The sequence below is a fragment of the Schistocerca gregaria genome, chromosome 11 (assembly GCF_023897955.1).
Source record: "Schistocerca gregaria isolate iqSchGreg1 chromosome 11, iqSchGreg1.2, whole genome shotgun sequence".
NCBI lineage: Eukaryota > Metazoa > Arthropoda > Insecta > Orthoptera > Acrididae > Schistocerca > Schistocerca gregaria.
The window spans coordinates 24,167,407-24,182,399 of NC_064930.1; the positions used below are offsets into that span (position 1 = coordinate 24,167,407).

The 14,993-nt window shown below is 43.1% G+C and overlaps 1 protein-coding gene across 2 annotated transcripts in view; it reads right to left on the reverse strand.

Annotated features, from left to right (window-relative positions):
- The window catches only part of LOC126295421 (zinc finger protein 436-like), a 204,318-nt gene that overhangs the window by 84,448 nt on the left and 104,877 nt on the right, over positions 1-14,993 (reverse strand). For both annotated transcript variants that reach the window (XM_049987898.1, XM_049987899.1), the window contains 2 exons: positions 4,753-4,851; positions 4,440-4,508 (listed from right to left, as the gene is read on the reverse strand). In XM_049987898.1, coding sequence (XP_049843855.1) covers positions 4,440-4,508; positions 4,753-4,851 — 168 coding nt within the window. The remainder of the gene's footprint in view (positions 1-4,439; positions 4,509-4,752; positions 4,852-14,993) is intronic.

Below are 14,993 nucleotides of genomic sequence, written 5' to 3' on the forward strand. Positions count from 1 at the left end.
ATGGCCCCCATTGTCCCATTCAACTTTTGTCCCACTAACTTTTCAGGTACTATCATACTTTTGCAGTTATTCTACGTGGCAACTGTTAATGACTCACCCTGTATGCTACTTGCGCATCGAGTAAAACTCTAAATTTTTTTCGTCGATTACCTACAACTGTGGGTCCATCTGGGTGAATGGCTGCAGGGTGTGTGATACCTGAGATCTTAACCTACATCATAGTATTGATGGTTTCAAAAAGTCAAGTTTCAAAAAGTCACTGCTGGGGATCTCTCCTTGTGAGAAGATAAAGAATCTCTTTAAAAGATGTTTGGTTTCAGCAGTATGATGCTACATCACACACTGCAATTCTTTGGTGTGCATTTCCTGGACAGTTATCTCACTTTTGACAATGTCTCTTGGCCTCCCAAACCTCCAGACTTACCAGCATGTGACTTCTGACCTACATTAAATGGCACCTGATTTAATGTCAGTGAACACACATTAACTATTAAAAATTGGCCAATTATTCTTTATTTAAAAACTGTCACCCTCCCACGTGTCACCCTGCATTAAGCAAATAATATGTTCCATGGTCAATGGTATTAAATATTTCACAGGACAAGAGTGATCGACTGAAAAGCAAGTTTTCAACAATTTTTGGGTGGCAATGAGAAAAGTATCCAGTTTTTATTACAATGTTTTTCTTTATCATGTTACAATTTTATTAATTTTGAAGAAATGATTACCAATCATGCCCAGTCACTGTAACAGGCACATTGAGAGTTCTGCCTCGGAACTCGTTTAGCCGGGTTCACATCGGAAAGAACTCCAGCGAACGAGCATCACCGAATGAGAATTCACTTTTGCACAAGCAGAGGGCGAACACAAGAGATCACCATACAGTCGTGTCCAATTCACATTCGGTCACACTAGCTCCCGAGCGGCTGGTTGTCGGTCTTTAGCAAAAAGCCAAAGGAAGCTCCGTCATCTCGGCTTCTGCACTAGTGGCAGAGACAGCACCGACTGCCATTTTGCGAGTGAAGTTTAGTTGTTGACGTGAGCTGAGTGAGTGATGGAGTGCTCTGAGTAGAGTGCAATGACAGCAGAACACATATGTCGCAGGTGCCTGTCAGATTCATAGCACAAACATTGGACAGGACAAAATACGACCAGTAGAAAATTAATGAAGCACACAAATGTCCAAATAGGGACATGAGAAACACGATTAAAGATGTTTCCATTGGGTGGGACTGGAGCGAATAAGAACAAACTTTCTGTTTATTTTTATTAAAAAGTAACACCACAATAAATTTCCTTGAAAGTAAGCAAGTACGGATATAAATACATTGTACTGATTAAAATTAAAAATATACAAAGGATCAGATCATTCTCATTAGTTACATTCGCAGTAGCTTCAATTACATGGCATGTGTTTCACTGCCACGTTAAGGATTTTCTATGTAAAAGCAGAATAAATAAAAACTGTTTACCCGTGATCACATTCCCTGTCCTCTAACAAACTACAGGGTGGCCAAGAAGTCCTCGCGCCCCCTCTGTATTGAATGCTAATTGATTTGATTTATTTTAACCCAAGTACTTACTTATGTATTGAGTGTCCAATATCAGTATGTTCACCACTGTTCTATAAACACATTTCCTTACACTTTCATGTTGTTCTCGACATATTTTTGAGCACGTCCGGTGTTACAGTTTTAAATGTATTCTCAACAGCTTCATGCAATTCTTCACTGGTAGCATACTGACGCGCAGATACATGTGCCTTAACGAATCCCCGTAACAAGTTGTCAGGTGTGGTATGCCAGGTCTTCTAGGTGTCCATTTCGAGGGAACTGGTGTTGCTGATGAACCGTGACCTATCCACTGTTCACCTAGCCAGTGTTCATTAAGTAACTCATGCACTGCAAGTGTGTAGTAAGGAGGTGCTCAATGTCGCTGCAACGGCACGCATTCTGAGAGGCCTCTTACCCTCGAGCGGAGGTATTAACTGTGTCTGTAACACGTGTAAATAAATTTGCACCATTCACATTTCCTTCAAACAAGAACTGTCCGAGCAGATTTTGTGATGTCCTTTTTACCCATAACATTATGTGAGACAGGTCCCTTCTAACACTATTGTGTTATGACAATTCTCTTTGGCTCAATTGAGAACATGTCTAGCACGTTAGCTGCAATAAATGGCGCATTCGTCTGAAAACGTAACCTCGGTACGATTGACTGTATTTGGAAATCGAGTCAAAAAAGCACCACAAGCTAACACTGCTCATTCCTGTGCGTATGAGATAACTCCTTTACAAACGTCAGTGGAAAAGGTCAGACCTTGAAGTCTTTTTTGGTACAATCTCGTATTGCTGTCTTCGGAGTACCGAGTTCCGACGTATGTTTACATATCGCCTTCATAGGAGATTGGTCTATTGAAGGAGATATGTTGGCACATGTTTCCTCTTGTGTCTCCTTCACTTCCCTCCGTGGCCTGTTTTTAATGCACGTCTTTTCCACTCCAGACTTGTTGCCTTTCGCAGTAGAACTGCTCCCATAATCTGTCTCATTGTCTGCTTTGTGTGTTGTTGTTCACGTACTCACACACTTTTCACTGGTTTCCTCAGTAGTGTTTAACTATGACCACTCACATCTGCCGTGGCTATGAATTAGAACTCGACTGCAACTGCGAAAACATGTAAACGTGAACTCTAACAATGTTTAAGAAGTAAAAGAGATACTAACCTGCATAAAAACTTTTTATACTAAATAGGAGTTACACTCATGGAGACTTCTTGCCCACCCTGTATATGATAGATTTTATCAACTAGCTTATGTGAGATTGTATGTATATTCACATTTCATTGACCATGCTTTATTGACATAAACTTCCTTACACATAATTTATATAATCCCAAAAGATGATATAAGTGTTATTTAGTTAAAAGAAATTGCCAATATCCTGTGCTACAAATTTAAATTCAGTACATAGACAATTATTACACTTTTCACAGAATGCAGCCTTAATTTTTTTTTTTTTAATCAAGAAGTCTACTTCAGTTTGTCCTTCCAGCATACTGCAGTTGTTCCAACTGGTTGATATAATTTAGAATTCAGTCATGTACATTAAAAGATGAAAAGAAATTCCTGACAGCATCAATTTCTCACACAACAGCAGCAAAACCTGACCCAACCCCCTGTTATTTTTCTTCTTCCTCCTCCTCATTGTTACTGCCAGCTCCTAACAGGCATAAATGTAAGCATTTTATTCACATCAGTCAGGACACCTCCATCACAACAGTGATATAGTGCCTGGAATCTAGCATTTTCAGAAAAATCTGTTTTCTATCCCATCCTTCTTCTGGGACAACGTCGTCCTCAGCAGCAGCTGATGTACCTAAGCCACCCTTTGTGAAACAATTTAACACTGTCAAATATGACTGTGTGAGGAGAGACCTGTATTATATTGTCTATGTGCTCACTTTCATGAGTCCTTTACTGAAGTTTGATTTAAATCTTCTGTCTGGTGACAAAACTTTGAAACACATACTGTTTAATAAAGGCTCATGTGACTTTCCATATCTCAAAGTTGTGCCAGAAGCTGAGCTGAATGGAGTAGTTTTCACCAGCTCTGACATTTGGAAACTAATGAAAGAGAAAACAGAAACACTGAAACGTCAGCTCAGATATCCCTTAAAGAAGTTATCAGCAAGTTTCTCGGCAAGCTCTCTGGTACAAAAAAATAATGAGAAATGCGCCGGATAGTTCCAAGGTACTGGGTGTGTCAAAGCTGCACTTCACGAACTCCCAATTACTTACTGTCCAAAAAAAATTAGGTGCTGTCAGTGAGAAGCAGTGTGAAAGGTTCCACAGATAGAGAAAAGAAAGGTAAGGTATCGGAGCGGAAGGGATGTCAGTATGATAGCTGATTATTGCTGGATGCTACATGTGGTATGTCCCCGGGCAGCCCATTTGAAACAGTGTTTCAAATGGAAAAAGAAGAGAAATCAAGTGTCATACCTCTGTATTAGTGCTGAAGAACATTATACTTCACTATAATGTCAGGAAAGCCATATATTAACACTTTTTTTTTATTAGTATGAATTTTGTGCACCTTCATCATTTGTTTGTAAAATGAACCTTATGTGACAGAGAGAAACTCTTGGCATTTCTGAAATCAGCACATCAAAAATATAAGGAGCACCCAAATGATCATAAAATATAATTTGCAAAATTTGTAGTATAGACCTATCTGATTAATAGCTTTCTGAAGCCTATTGACTCTGAGATGTTGTAAGCCATTACTGATAATTAATACTTCTGTTCATTCTTAGTTAGTGCTCCCACACTTGTGTGTCACTTTTGTGCGAGTCACATGAGTACACCCCACTCTGGTTCCCAAAAGAGGCATTCACAACACAAAACATGAAGACGTGTGGAACAGTATATTATCTCCGTACCTGTAGCAGGAATTCGTCAGCTTCTCGGTCTTCCAATGGCTCCTGCTTCACTCCAACAAACACAAAATCCTGCAACACAAACAAATTTTTTGTTTCAGATTTACTGACCAGAGATAGAATAAAATACAGAGGAAATCTTCTGTGACACGTGTGGGGGGACAGGGGGCATGTTAACGTATATCAGAGAAGGGGGCATTCTCTCAAACATACGACAAAACTGTGAACAGTGGGTTATTCATCTCATAATTATCCTCAAAATTATTTAGAACGGAAATTAAGTTCCCTGAAAAGAAATAAAAAGCTGATGACGTACCGGCTCCACAGATGGGCGGTTAATGTGGCTACCCTCGGTGCGGGAGGAAACTGGTTCGATTTCCGGAAGGTCTTCAATTTGTTTCCGAGGAAGGGAGATCTGTAACACAGGGATGGGAAAAATCAAATGAAAATCAATTCAGTCATACGGTGAAAACAATCGACTCATTCAGTTGTAATTTTACATACTGACTGTAATTATTCATTCAGTCTTTGAATGAAAGCAACATGTGGGAGCAACCAAATGAAAACATTCAACTGTTTTGCGACTGTTAAATTGTTACTGTTGACAGCGTTCTGTTAACATCTGTCATCACTGTTATGCCTTTCCAATATCTGCTAGCTATTTGAGTCCCAATAGATAGCTTTCAGTTAAGATTTCTGTCCACGCTTATAATAGGTGTTTTCTTAATAGAGAACTCCGCATCTGATGCAGAATACCAAAATGAACAGAGGCACGGGAATGGAGGAAATCTTATGACTCCATAAAAAGTGACCCTCAAGATAAATTCAATATGACGTACAATAACTACAAGGATGATTCTTATTACGAAACTATATTAATGAAACAAATTTAAAGAAAACAAATTGCTGATGACAACTATTTCTCACAAAAAAATACTGCTAACACTTTTTCAATAAAGTAAAATAAAAAAGTAATTGTTGATTTATTTAAACATAAATTTGGAATGTGGCATCAGTTATTAACGTTTGAAAACTAATAAAAAATCCGTATATAATGCCAGACATATAAAAAAAAAACTCATAATTATGTAAATAAATACACCAGTGGAAAAATGCTCCTATCAGAGTGCAAAAAAAGAGCAAATATGCTCCAGTTTAAAAGCCTCTGACTGAAAAGTATGGTACCAGCTACCTCAGTCCACCTTCCTCGGCACCGTTCCAAGTTTTCTCAAACATTTGGGCATTTGATCACGTGCCTGATCTTTTCCACAATGCTGGCAACTCGCCTCTGCACTCGACGCCCAGCAGTCCACTCGGAGCCTTCCGCTGCCACATTCACCGCCGACGCAGGCCCCGCCTTCCCCTACCGCCTCACTACCTCCTCCCCACCGCTGCTGCCTCTCCTCACTGTCGCTGCCCTACACTCCCATCCCTCACTATCGCCGGCTCTTACCCACTCCCACTCCCACTTCCCCCTCGTCTTCGATCCTCTCCCACTGGCGCTGTCTCCTTCACTCTTCTCCTAGCACTGCTCTGTCAATCTGCCAACTGTGTTCCGATGCCGCAGCGTCCCACTCTTTCTCTCACACTGCCACTGTATCCGTCACTCTTTCTGGACCAGAACCACTGTTTACTATCTTCCATTAATTATTAATTTTCTGTCTTTTTCTATATGCCACCGTCTCCTCCTCTCTAACCACAGAAAGGCATCAATATGTTTGCATGCCAAAACTGATGGTAATTTTTTTAAACGTGCTGAGGAATGTACGACGAGGCAACTAGTATCCCAATTTTCTGCCGTGAGCCTCTCAAACGGGAGCATATTCGGCCTTTCCACGGGTTCCCTTCTTTAGCCTGCACCAGCAAGGCATGTCTCCGATATGAAAATTTTGACAGTATACTTACACGAAACTGAAGTAACGCAAAACTAGTTTTGCACCTCAGACTGGATTTTAAGTGCATAAAAATCTGCACGTGCTTCAGTGCCACAACTTGGGGTTCCCATAACCCTTACAATGATAACAGACATACTTTACAGCATATTTCTCCCCGCTAAATCACTTTGTAAGCTACTTTTTCATCTCGTATCCATCTTTTGTGTGTATAAGTAGAGTATCTTTGAACCACTGTACCTTGGAAATGGGTAAAGATATAAAAACAATTTTCACAGTAGTTCAACATCAGGATCTTAGGAATATATTGTAAGAATTACAACCGTCTGGTGTGCACAACCATCTAGGAATATGCAGCTCAGTTTTGGTACCAAAAAACCAAATTTTGACCTTGTATTGTAGGATAGTTACGGTAAGACAATCCTGTTGCTGGGAATGCAAATGGGCCACGGTCCGAGGGCTATTCAAAACACGCGACCCTACATTTCCGTCACCAAAAGAATCCGAGGTACGAGTTCCGGAAAAATCTCATTTTTATTGAAAGGTTTTGGAATCTAACGGTAGTGTGTGCTGTCGAACGCATATTGAAAAAACTTGAAAATACTTCATTTTCCACAAAATACTTTTTAATCACCTCTCCTTGAAATAAGAAATGTTATGTCTTTAACAAAATTGCCACCCCTAATCACAGTTCATGTATGACCAAAAAGGCTGAAACACTATGTAAATAAATTCAATCAAATCCAGAGACAGGTTTCCACAATCACAGATCGCTTGCAGCACTGCCACATTGGTGGCAGCCCACCAGTCAGAACAGATCTGAGGCATAATGTTCGCAGACACCATTGTGATTCTGTTAAAGATGGCAAAGGACTTGGAGGAATAGCTGAACGGAATGGACAGTGTCTTGAAACACGTGTTATAAGACGAACACCAACAGAAGTAAAACAAAGGTAAGGATTATCAAGAATAGAAGGAATAAAATAGAGAGCTACTTACTGTAAAAATGAAATATTAAGTTGCAGACAGCCAAAGCCTATGTCACAAAAGAAAACACACACACACACACACACACACACACACACACACACACACACACACACACACACACATTATAATAGAAAGAAACTTCCACATGGGAAAAATATATTAAAAACAAAGATTCCAAGACTTACCAAGCGGGAAAGCGCCGGCAGACAGGCACAATGAACAAAACACACAAACACACACACAGAATTACTAGCTTTCGCAACCAATGGTTGCTTCTTCAGGAAGGAGAGGGAAAGACAAAAGGATGTGGGTTTTAAGGGACAGGGTAAGGAGTCATTCCAATCCCGGGAGCGGAAAGACTTCCCTTAGGGTGAAAAAAGGACAGGTGTACACTCGCGCGCGCGCGCGCACACACACACACACACACACACACACACACACACACACACACACACACACATATCCATCCGCACATACACAGACACAAGCAGACATTTGTAAAGGCAAAGAGTTTCTTGAAATGAAATGAGATCCATCCTTCATGAAATCCTCCCCACTCCACCAAGAGTGTCTTTCTGCCATCCACCTGACCTTCGTAACCTCTTAGTTCATCCCTATGAAATCCCCAAACCACCTTCCCTACCCTCTGGCTCCTACACTTGTAACCACCCCCGGTGTAAAACCTGTCCTATGCACCCTCCCACCACCACCTACTCCAGTCCTGTAAACCGGAAGGTGTACGCGATCAAAGGCAGAGCCACGTGTGGAAGCACCCACGTGATTTACCAACTGACCTGCCTACACTTTGAAGCTTTCTATGTGGGAATGACCAGCAACAAACTGTCCATTCGCATGAACTGACACAAGCAGACAGTGTTTGTCGGTAATGAGGATCACCGTATGGCTAAACATCAAGAGTGTATCTGTTGACCTGCCAGTGTTTTTGTTTGGTAAGTCACATCAACTTTGTTATTATATTAAAAACAAAGATTCCAAGACTTACCAAGCGGGAAAGCGCCGGCAGACAGGCACAATGAACAAAACACACAAACACACACACAGGATTACTAGCTTTCGCAACCGATGGTTGCTTCTTCAGGAAGCGGATGGATATATGTGTGTGTGTGTGTGTGTGTGTGTGTGTGTGTGTGTGTGTGCGCGCGAGTGTATACCTGTCCTCCTTTCGCCCTAAGCTAAGTCTTTCCGCTCCTGGGATTGGAATGACTCCTTACCCTCTCCCTTAAAACCCACATCCTTTCGTCTTTCCCTCTCCTTCCCTCTTTCCTGAAGAAGCAACCGTTGGTTGCGAAAGCTTGAATTTTGTGTGTATGTTTGAGTTTGTTTGTGTATCTATAGATCTGCTAGCATTTTTGTTTGGTAAGTCACATCAACTTTATTTTTAGGTATATATATATATATTTCACCCAAGCAAGCATGAAGCATACTTCATGCACATGTGACCACCACGTCTGACAGCTTGGACAGGAATGTAGCTGTCACACAGAATGCAAGCATCTGGAGAGGGCGAGAAGCACAACATATAGCAGGGTACAGGTGAGAGGGTAGCAGAAGGGGGGGGGGGGGGGGGTAGAGAAGAGCACTGTCTGAGGGTGTGTGTAGGGACTAGACCTCCAACAGAGATATTGTCAAGCGTCTATGGGGCAAGGAGGTGGGGGATGATGAGTGGGTGGACTGGCAGAGGACAGAACATAGAGAGGGTGGGAAAAGAGGATAGGGAGGAGGTGACAGGATAGAGGGGGTACAAACTATTGGACGGAGGGTGCGTGACGGCAGGTTACCGTAGGTCGGGGGCGGCATACTTTTGGGCACGAAGAATGAGTTGTAAGTGTAATTTGCCATCTGTGCAGTGTACAAAGAGGACAGATCCAGGAACACAGTCACTTGTCAACCGTGCGTCTACAACCTGCACTCACACATTCATTGCGTACATTTGCATCTAATGGAGAGGCTGTAAACAGACGCAAAGGGGCGCACTGTTGCTGCAGAAGATCGTGAAAATGCTTTGTTGGAACAACTGCGCGTTGGGCATTACGCGACTTCCAAATACGATGAAAGCTGGTATGCAGGGCACATTTCCCAGGTATCAAACGAATTTAAAGATGTTGACATTAAATGCACATCTCCTGTTGAATCAGTTCCTTTCACGGCCCTGTAGGAAAGATGCTGTTCAAGTCACATTCTCCATTACGTGTATGGCGAGGGTCTCGTCATTACAAAGTCACAGTGCACAGTTGTATAAACTTGACAATACATGCTGTGGAAAAAAAAAATCATCTCTCTCATCTTTAAGTTAAGTCATTTCATGTTTGGTTCAAGATGTCAAGAAAAACAAAGCTATATCCAACACGAGAGTTCTAGAAATACAATTTCCTTCTTTATAATTGAATCTGTTTATCGAACTGTTCTTTGCAGAAATTTTATATCTATATAAGGGTGGTCAAATGATCATGGCCGGGCCAAATATCTCACGAAATAAGCATCAAACGAAAAAACTACAAAGTCGAAACTTGTCTAGCTTGAAGGGGGAAACCAGATGGCGCTATGGTTGGCCCGCTAGATGACGCTGCCCTACATCAAAGGCATATCAACTGCGTTTTTTTTTAGATAGGAACCCCCATTTTTTTATTACATATTCGTGTAGTACGTAAAGAAATATGAAAGTTTTGGTGAGACTACTTTTTTCACTTTGTGATAGATGGCGCAGTAATAGTCCCAAACATATAGCTCACAATTTTAGACAAACAGTTGGTAACAGGTAGGTTTTTTAAATTAAAATACATAACATAGGTACGTTTGAACCTTTTATTTCGGTTGTTCCAATGTGATACATGTACCTTTGTGAACGTATCATTTCTGAGAATGCATGCTGTTACAGCGTGATTACCTGTAAATACAATATTAATGCAATAAATGCTTAAAATGTTGTCCGTCAACCTCAATGCATTCGACAATACGTGTAACGACATTCCTCTCAACAGCGAGTAGTTCGCACATGCGTTGACAATGCACTGACGCATGTTGTCAGGCGTTGTCGGTGGATTACGATAGCAAATATCCTTCAACTCTCCCCACAGAAAGAAGTCATGGGACGTCAGATCCGGTGAACGTGCAGGCCACGGTATGGTGCTTCAACGACCAATCCACCTGTCATGAAATATGCTATTTAATACCATTTCAACCGCACGTGAGCTATGTGCCAGACATCCATCACGTTCGAAATACATCGCCATTCTGTCATGCAGTGAAACACCTTGTAGTAACATCGGCAGAACATTACATAGGAAATAAGCATACATTGCATCATTTAGATTGCCATCGATAAAATGGGGGCCAATTATCCTTCCTCCCATAATGTCACACCATACATTAAGCCGCCAAGGTCGCTGATGTTCCACTTGTCACAGCCATCGTTGATTTTCCGTTGCCCAATAGTGCATATTATGCCGGTTTCCGTTACCACTGTTGGTGAATGACACTTCGTCGGTAAATAGAACGCATGCAAAAAAAATCTGTCACCGTCTCGTAATTTCTCTTGTGCCCAGTGGCAGAACTGTACCTGACATTCAAAGTTGTCGCCACGCAATTCCTGGTGCAGAGAAATAAGGTACGGGTGCAATCGATGTTATAACATTTACACGCAGTTTTTCAAAATTTTCCCGAATTTCTCCACCGTTTAACATGTTTTGGCAGCAACACAACCTTTATGCACATCATTGTCTACCAACCCAAGTTCACCACAGGATCAACATAGCCCAGCTTTTACCAACACTTTTTCGCCTTTTTCATGCCTTTCTCCACACCAGATCTCCAGTTACTTTCTAGATCACCTTTATCTCTCCCCATATATTTTTATTTTCATTTTCACTTCAGCCTCATGTTACACTTTCCACCTTCTAATACCATGTCACTCTCACAACACCCCCCCACGAGGACCCCATTAAGTTTTATTTACATTCCCTCCGCAAACATGCCTTCCCCCATGGCCAGATTACGCTCCCATATTTTTTTTTCTCAGGCTTGTCTGACATTTGGCATTACCCCCAAAGGCCTCACATTTTTCCCATCTCTGGCTGTAACCCTTCTTTCCATCAGTCCCTATACCAGTTCCAAACTGAACAATCCATTGCCCTCACCCATCTAATCCTTCACTTACACATCAACTCGGCCAATGAACACACCCGTCAAATCCTATCCTTAATAAAAGTCCTCAATCTTTCCTCTCCCACATCCACACCGGCTGTACATAGCATCCTCCTATAGGCCAACCGCAAATTAGAACAGCATGCCACCCTCCACCTCAAAAAACTATCTAATCTCCTGGTTTCCCACCTCCAGAAAGGCAACTCACTCACCCTTCACAACCTTTCCAGCAAACCTCAACCTCTTCTCATCGCACACAAACCCAGTCTCACCCATCTACTCAATCTCCCACTTCCAGCTCCACTCCCTCCAAAACCTCAAAATTCCAATCAACACAATCTGGAACCACAACACTCTAATTCCTCCAAACCCCTCTCCCAATCCGAAACCCCTGCCCTATCCAAAGGCCTCACCTTATGCCCCACTCCCAGATTCAACCAAGCAGCCCTCATCAAAGATTTACTGTCCTACACTCGTAGTCTCTGCTGGAAATATCACTTTGCCACGAAGAAATATGATCCTAATCCTACTCCTAATGATCCAACTCCACAAGACACTATCCAAATTGAACTCCGCCTGGAACAGTTCTGTCCTCCGTCACAGTGGGACCCAACTCCTCTTCCTCAAAATCACCCTCTCCAAACCTTCCAGGAATTTCTCACTTCCAGACTTGCCTCTCAATCCTTCATAAAAAAAAACCTTAATCCTACTCCCAACATCACCACTGCTGAAGCCCAGGCTATCCGTGATCTGAAGGCTGACCGATCCATCGTCATTCTTCCGGCGCACAAGGGTCCCACGACCGTGGTACTTGGGTGGGTGTATTTGGCTGAGGGACTGAGACAGCTTTCAGACAACACTACATACAAAGTTTGCCAAGGTAATCCCATTCCTAATGTCCAGGCGGAGCTTCAAGGAATCCTCAGAACCTTAGGTCCCCTACAAAACCTTTCACCTGACTCCATCAACCTCCTGACCCCACCTACACCCCGTACCCCTACTTCTACCTACTTCCTAAAATTCACAAACCCAATCATCCCGGTCGCCCCATTGTAGCTGGTTACCAAGCCCCCACAGAACGTATCTCTGCGGACGTAGATCAACACCTTCAACCCATTACATGCAGTCTCCCATCCTTCATCAAGGACACCAACCACTTTCTCGAACGCCTGGAATCCTTACCCAATCTGTCACCCCCAGAAACCATCCTTGTTACCATTGATGCCACTTCCATATACACAAATATTCCGCACGTCCAGGGCCTCGCTGCGATGGAGCATTTCTTTTCACGCCGATCACCTGCCACCCTACCTAAAACCTCTTTCCTCATCACCTTAGCCAGCTTCATCCTGACCCACAACTTCTTCACTTTTGAAGGCCAGACATACCAACAATTAAAGGGAACAGCCACGGGTACCAGGATGGCCCCCTCGTATGCCAACCTATTTATGGGTCACTTAGAGGAAGCCTTCTTGGTTAGCCAGGCCAGCCAACCCAAAGTTTGGTACAGATTGATTGATTACATCTTCATGATCTGGACTCTCAGGGAAGAAGAACTCCAGAATTTCCTCTCCATCTTTGGTTCCATCAGATTCACCTGGTCCTACTCCAAATCCCATGCCACTTTCTTTGACGTTGACCTCCATCGGTCCAATGGCCAGCTCCACACATCCGTCCACATCAAACCCACCAACAAGCAACAGTACCTCCATTATGACAGCTGCCACCCATTCCATTTCAAACGGTCCCTTCCCTACAGCCTAGGTCTTCGTGGCAAACGAATCTGCTTGCCCTGAATCCCTGAACCATTACACTAACAACCTGAAAACAGCTTTTGCATTCCACAGCTACCCGCCTGACCTGGTACAGGAGCAAATTACCAGAGCCACTTCCTCATACCCTCAAACCCAGAATCGCCCACAGAAGAACCCCAAAAGTGCCCCACTTGTGACAGAATACTTTCCGGGACTGGATCAGACTCTGAATGTGGCTCTCCAGCAGGGATACGACTTCCTCAAATCCTGCCCTGAAATGGGATCCATCCTTCACGAAATCCTCCCCACTCCACCAAGAGTGTCTTTCCGCCGTCCACCTAGCCTTCGTAACCTCTTGGTTCATCCCTATGAAATCCCCAAACCACCTTCCCTACCCCCTGGCTCCTATCCTTGTAACCGCCCCCGGTGTAAAACCTGTCCCATGCACCCTCCCACCACCACCTACTCCAGTCCTGTAACCCGGAAGGTGTACACGATCAAAGGCAGAGCCATGTGTGAAAGCACCCACGTGATTTACCAACTGACCTGCCTACACTGTGAAGCTTTCTATGTGGGAATGACCAGCAACAAACTGTCCATTCGCATGAACGGACACAGGCAGGCAGTGTTTGTTGGTAATGAGGATCACCCTGTGGCTAAACATGCCTTGGTGCACGGCCAGCACATCTTGGCACAGTGTTACACCGTCCGAGTTATCTGGATACTTCCCACTAACACCAACCTATCAGAACTCCAGAGATGGGAACTTGCCCGTCAGTATATCCTCTCTTCTCGGTATCCAACAGGCCTCAACCTCCGCTAATTTCAAGTTGCCGCCGCTCATACCTCACCTGTCTTTCAACAACATCTTTGCCTCTGTACTTCCGCCTCGACTGACATCTCTGAGCAAACTCTTTGTCTTTACAAATGTCTGCTTGTGTCTGTGTATGTGCGGATGGACATGTGTGTGCGTGCGAGTGTATACCTATCCTTTTTTCCCCCCTAAGGTAAGTCTTTCCGCTCCCGGGATTGGAATGACTCCTTACCCTCTCCCTAAAAACTCACATCCTTTCATCTTTCCCTCTCCTTCCCTTTTTCCTGACGAAGCAACCATTGGTTGCGAAAGCTCGAATTTTGTGTGTATGTTTGTGTTTCTATCAACCTGCCAGCGCTTTTGTTTGGCTGAAGATTAGATAGGTAGATCACATAAGTAATGAGGAGGTGTTGAATAGAATTGGGGAGAAGAGAAGTTTGTGGCACAACTTGACTAGAAGAAAGGATCGGTTGGTAGGACATGTTCTGAGGCATCAAGGGACCACAAATTTGGCATTGGAGGGCAGCGTGGAGGGTAAAAATCGTGGAGGGAGACCAAGAGATGAATATACTAAGCAGATTCAGAAGGATGTAGGTTGCAGTAGGTACTGGGAGATGAAGAAACTTGCACAGGATAGGGTAGCATGGAGAGCTGCATCAAACCAGTCTCAGGACTGAGGACCACAACAACAACAACAACAACAACAACAACATCAGCTAGAGGAATGTTTAACCATTTCACACAGTCTGGCAGACTCTTATGGAAAACTATCTTTCCGTCCAGTTCAATGCATCCATAGTTCTCGCCTTTCTGCATTCCTTTCGCCTTGTGGAATTTGCAGAAACCTACTAGCAACGTTCGCCACCAAATAGCAGTTTAAAGCTAACATTGCAGCGTTCTTCATCACAGGGAAGTTGACGCACTTTGTTAGGGTCTTAATTTAGTA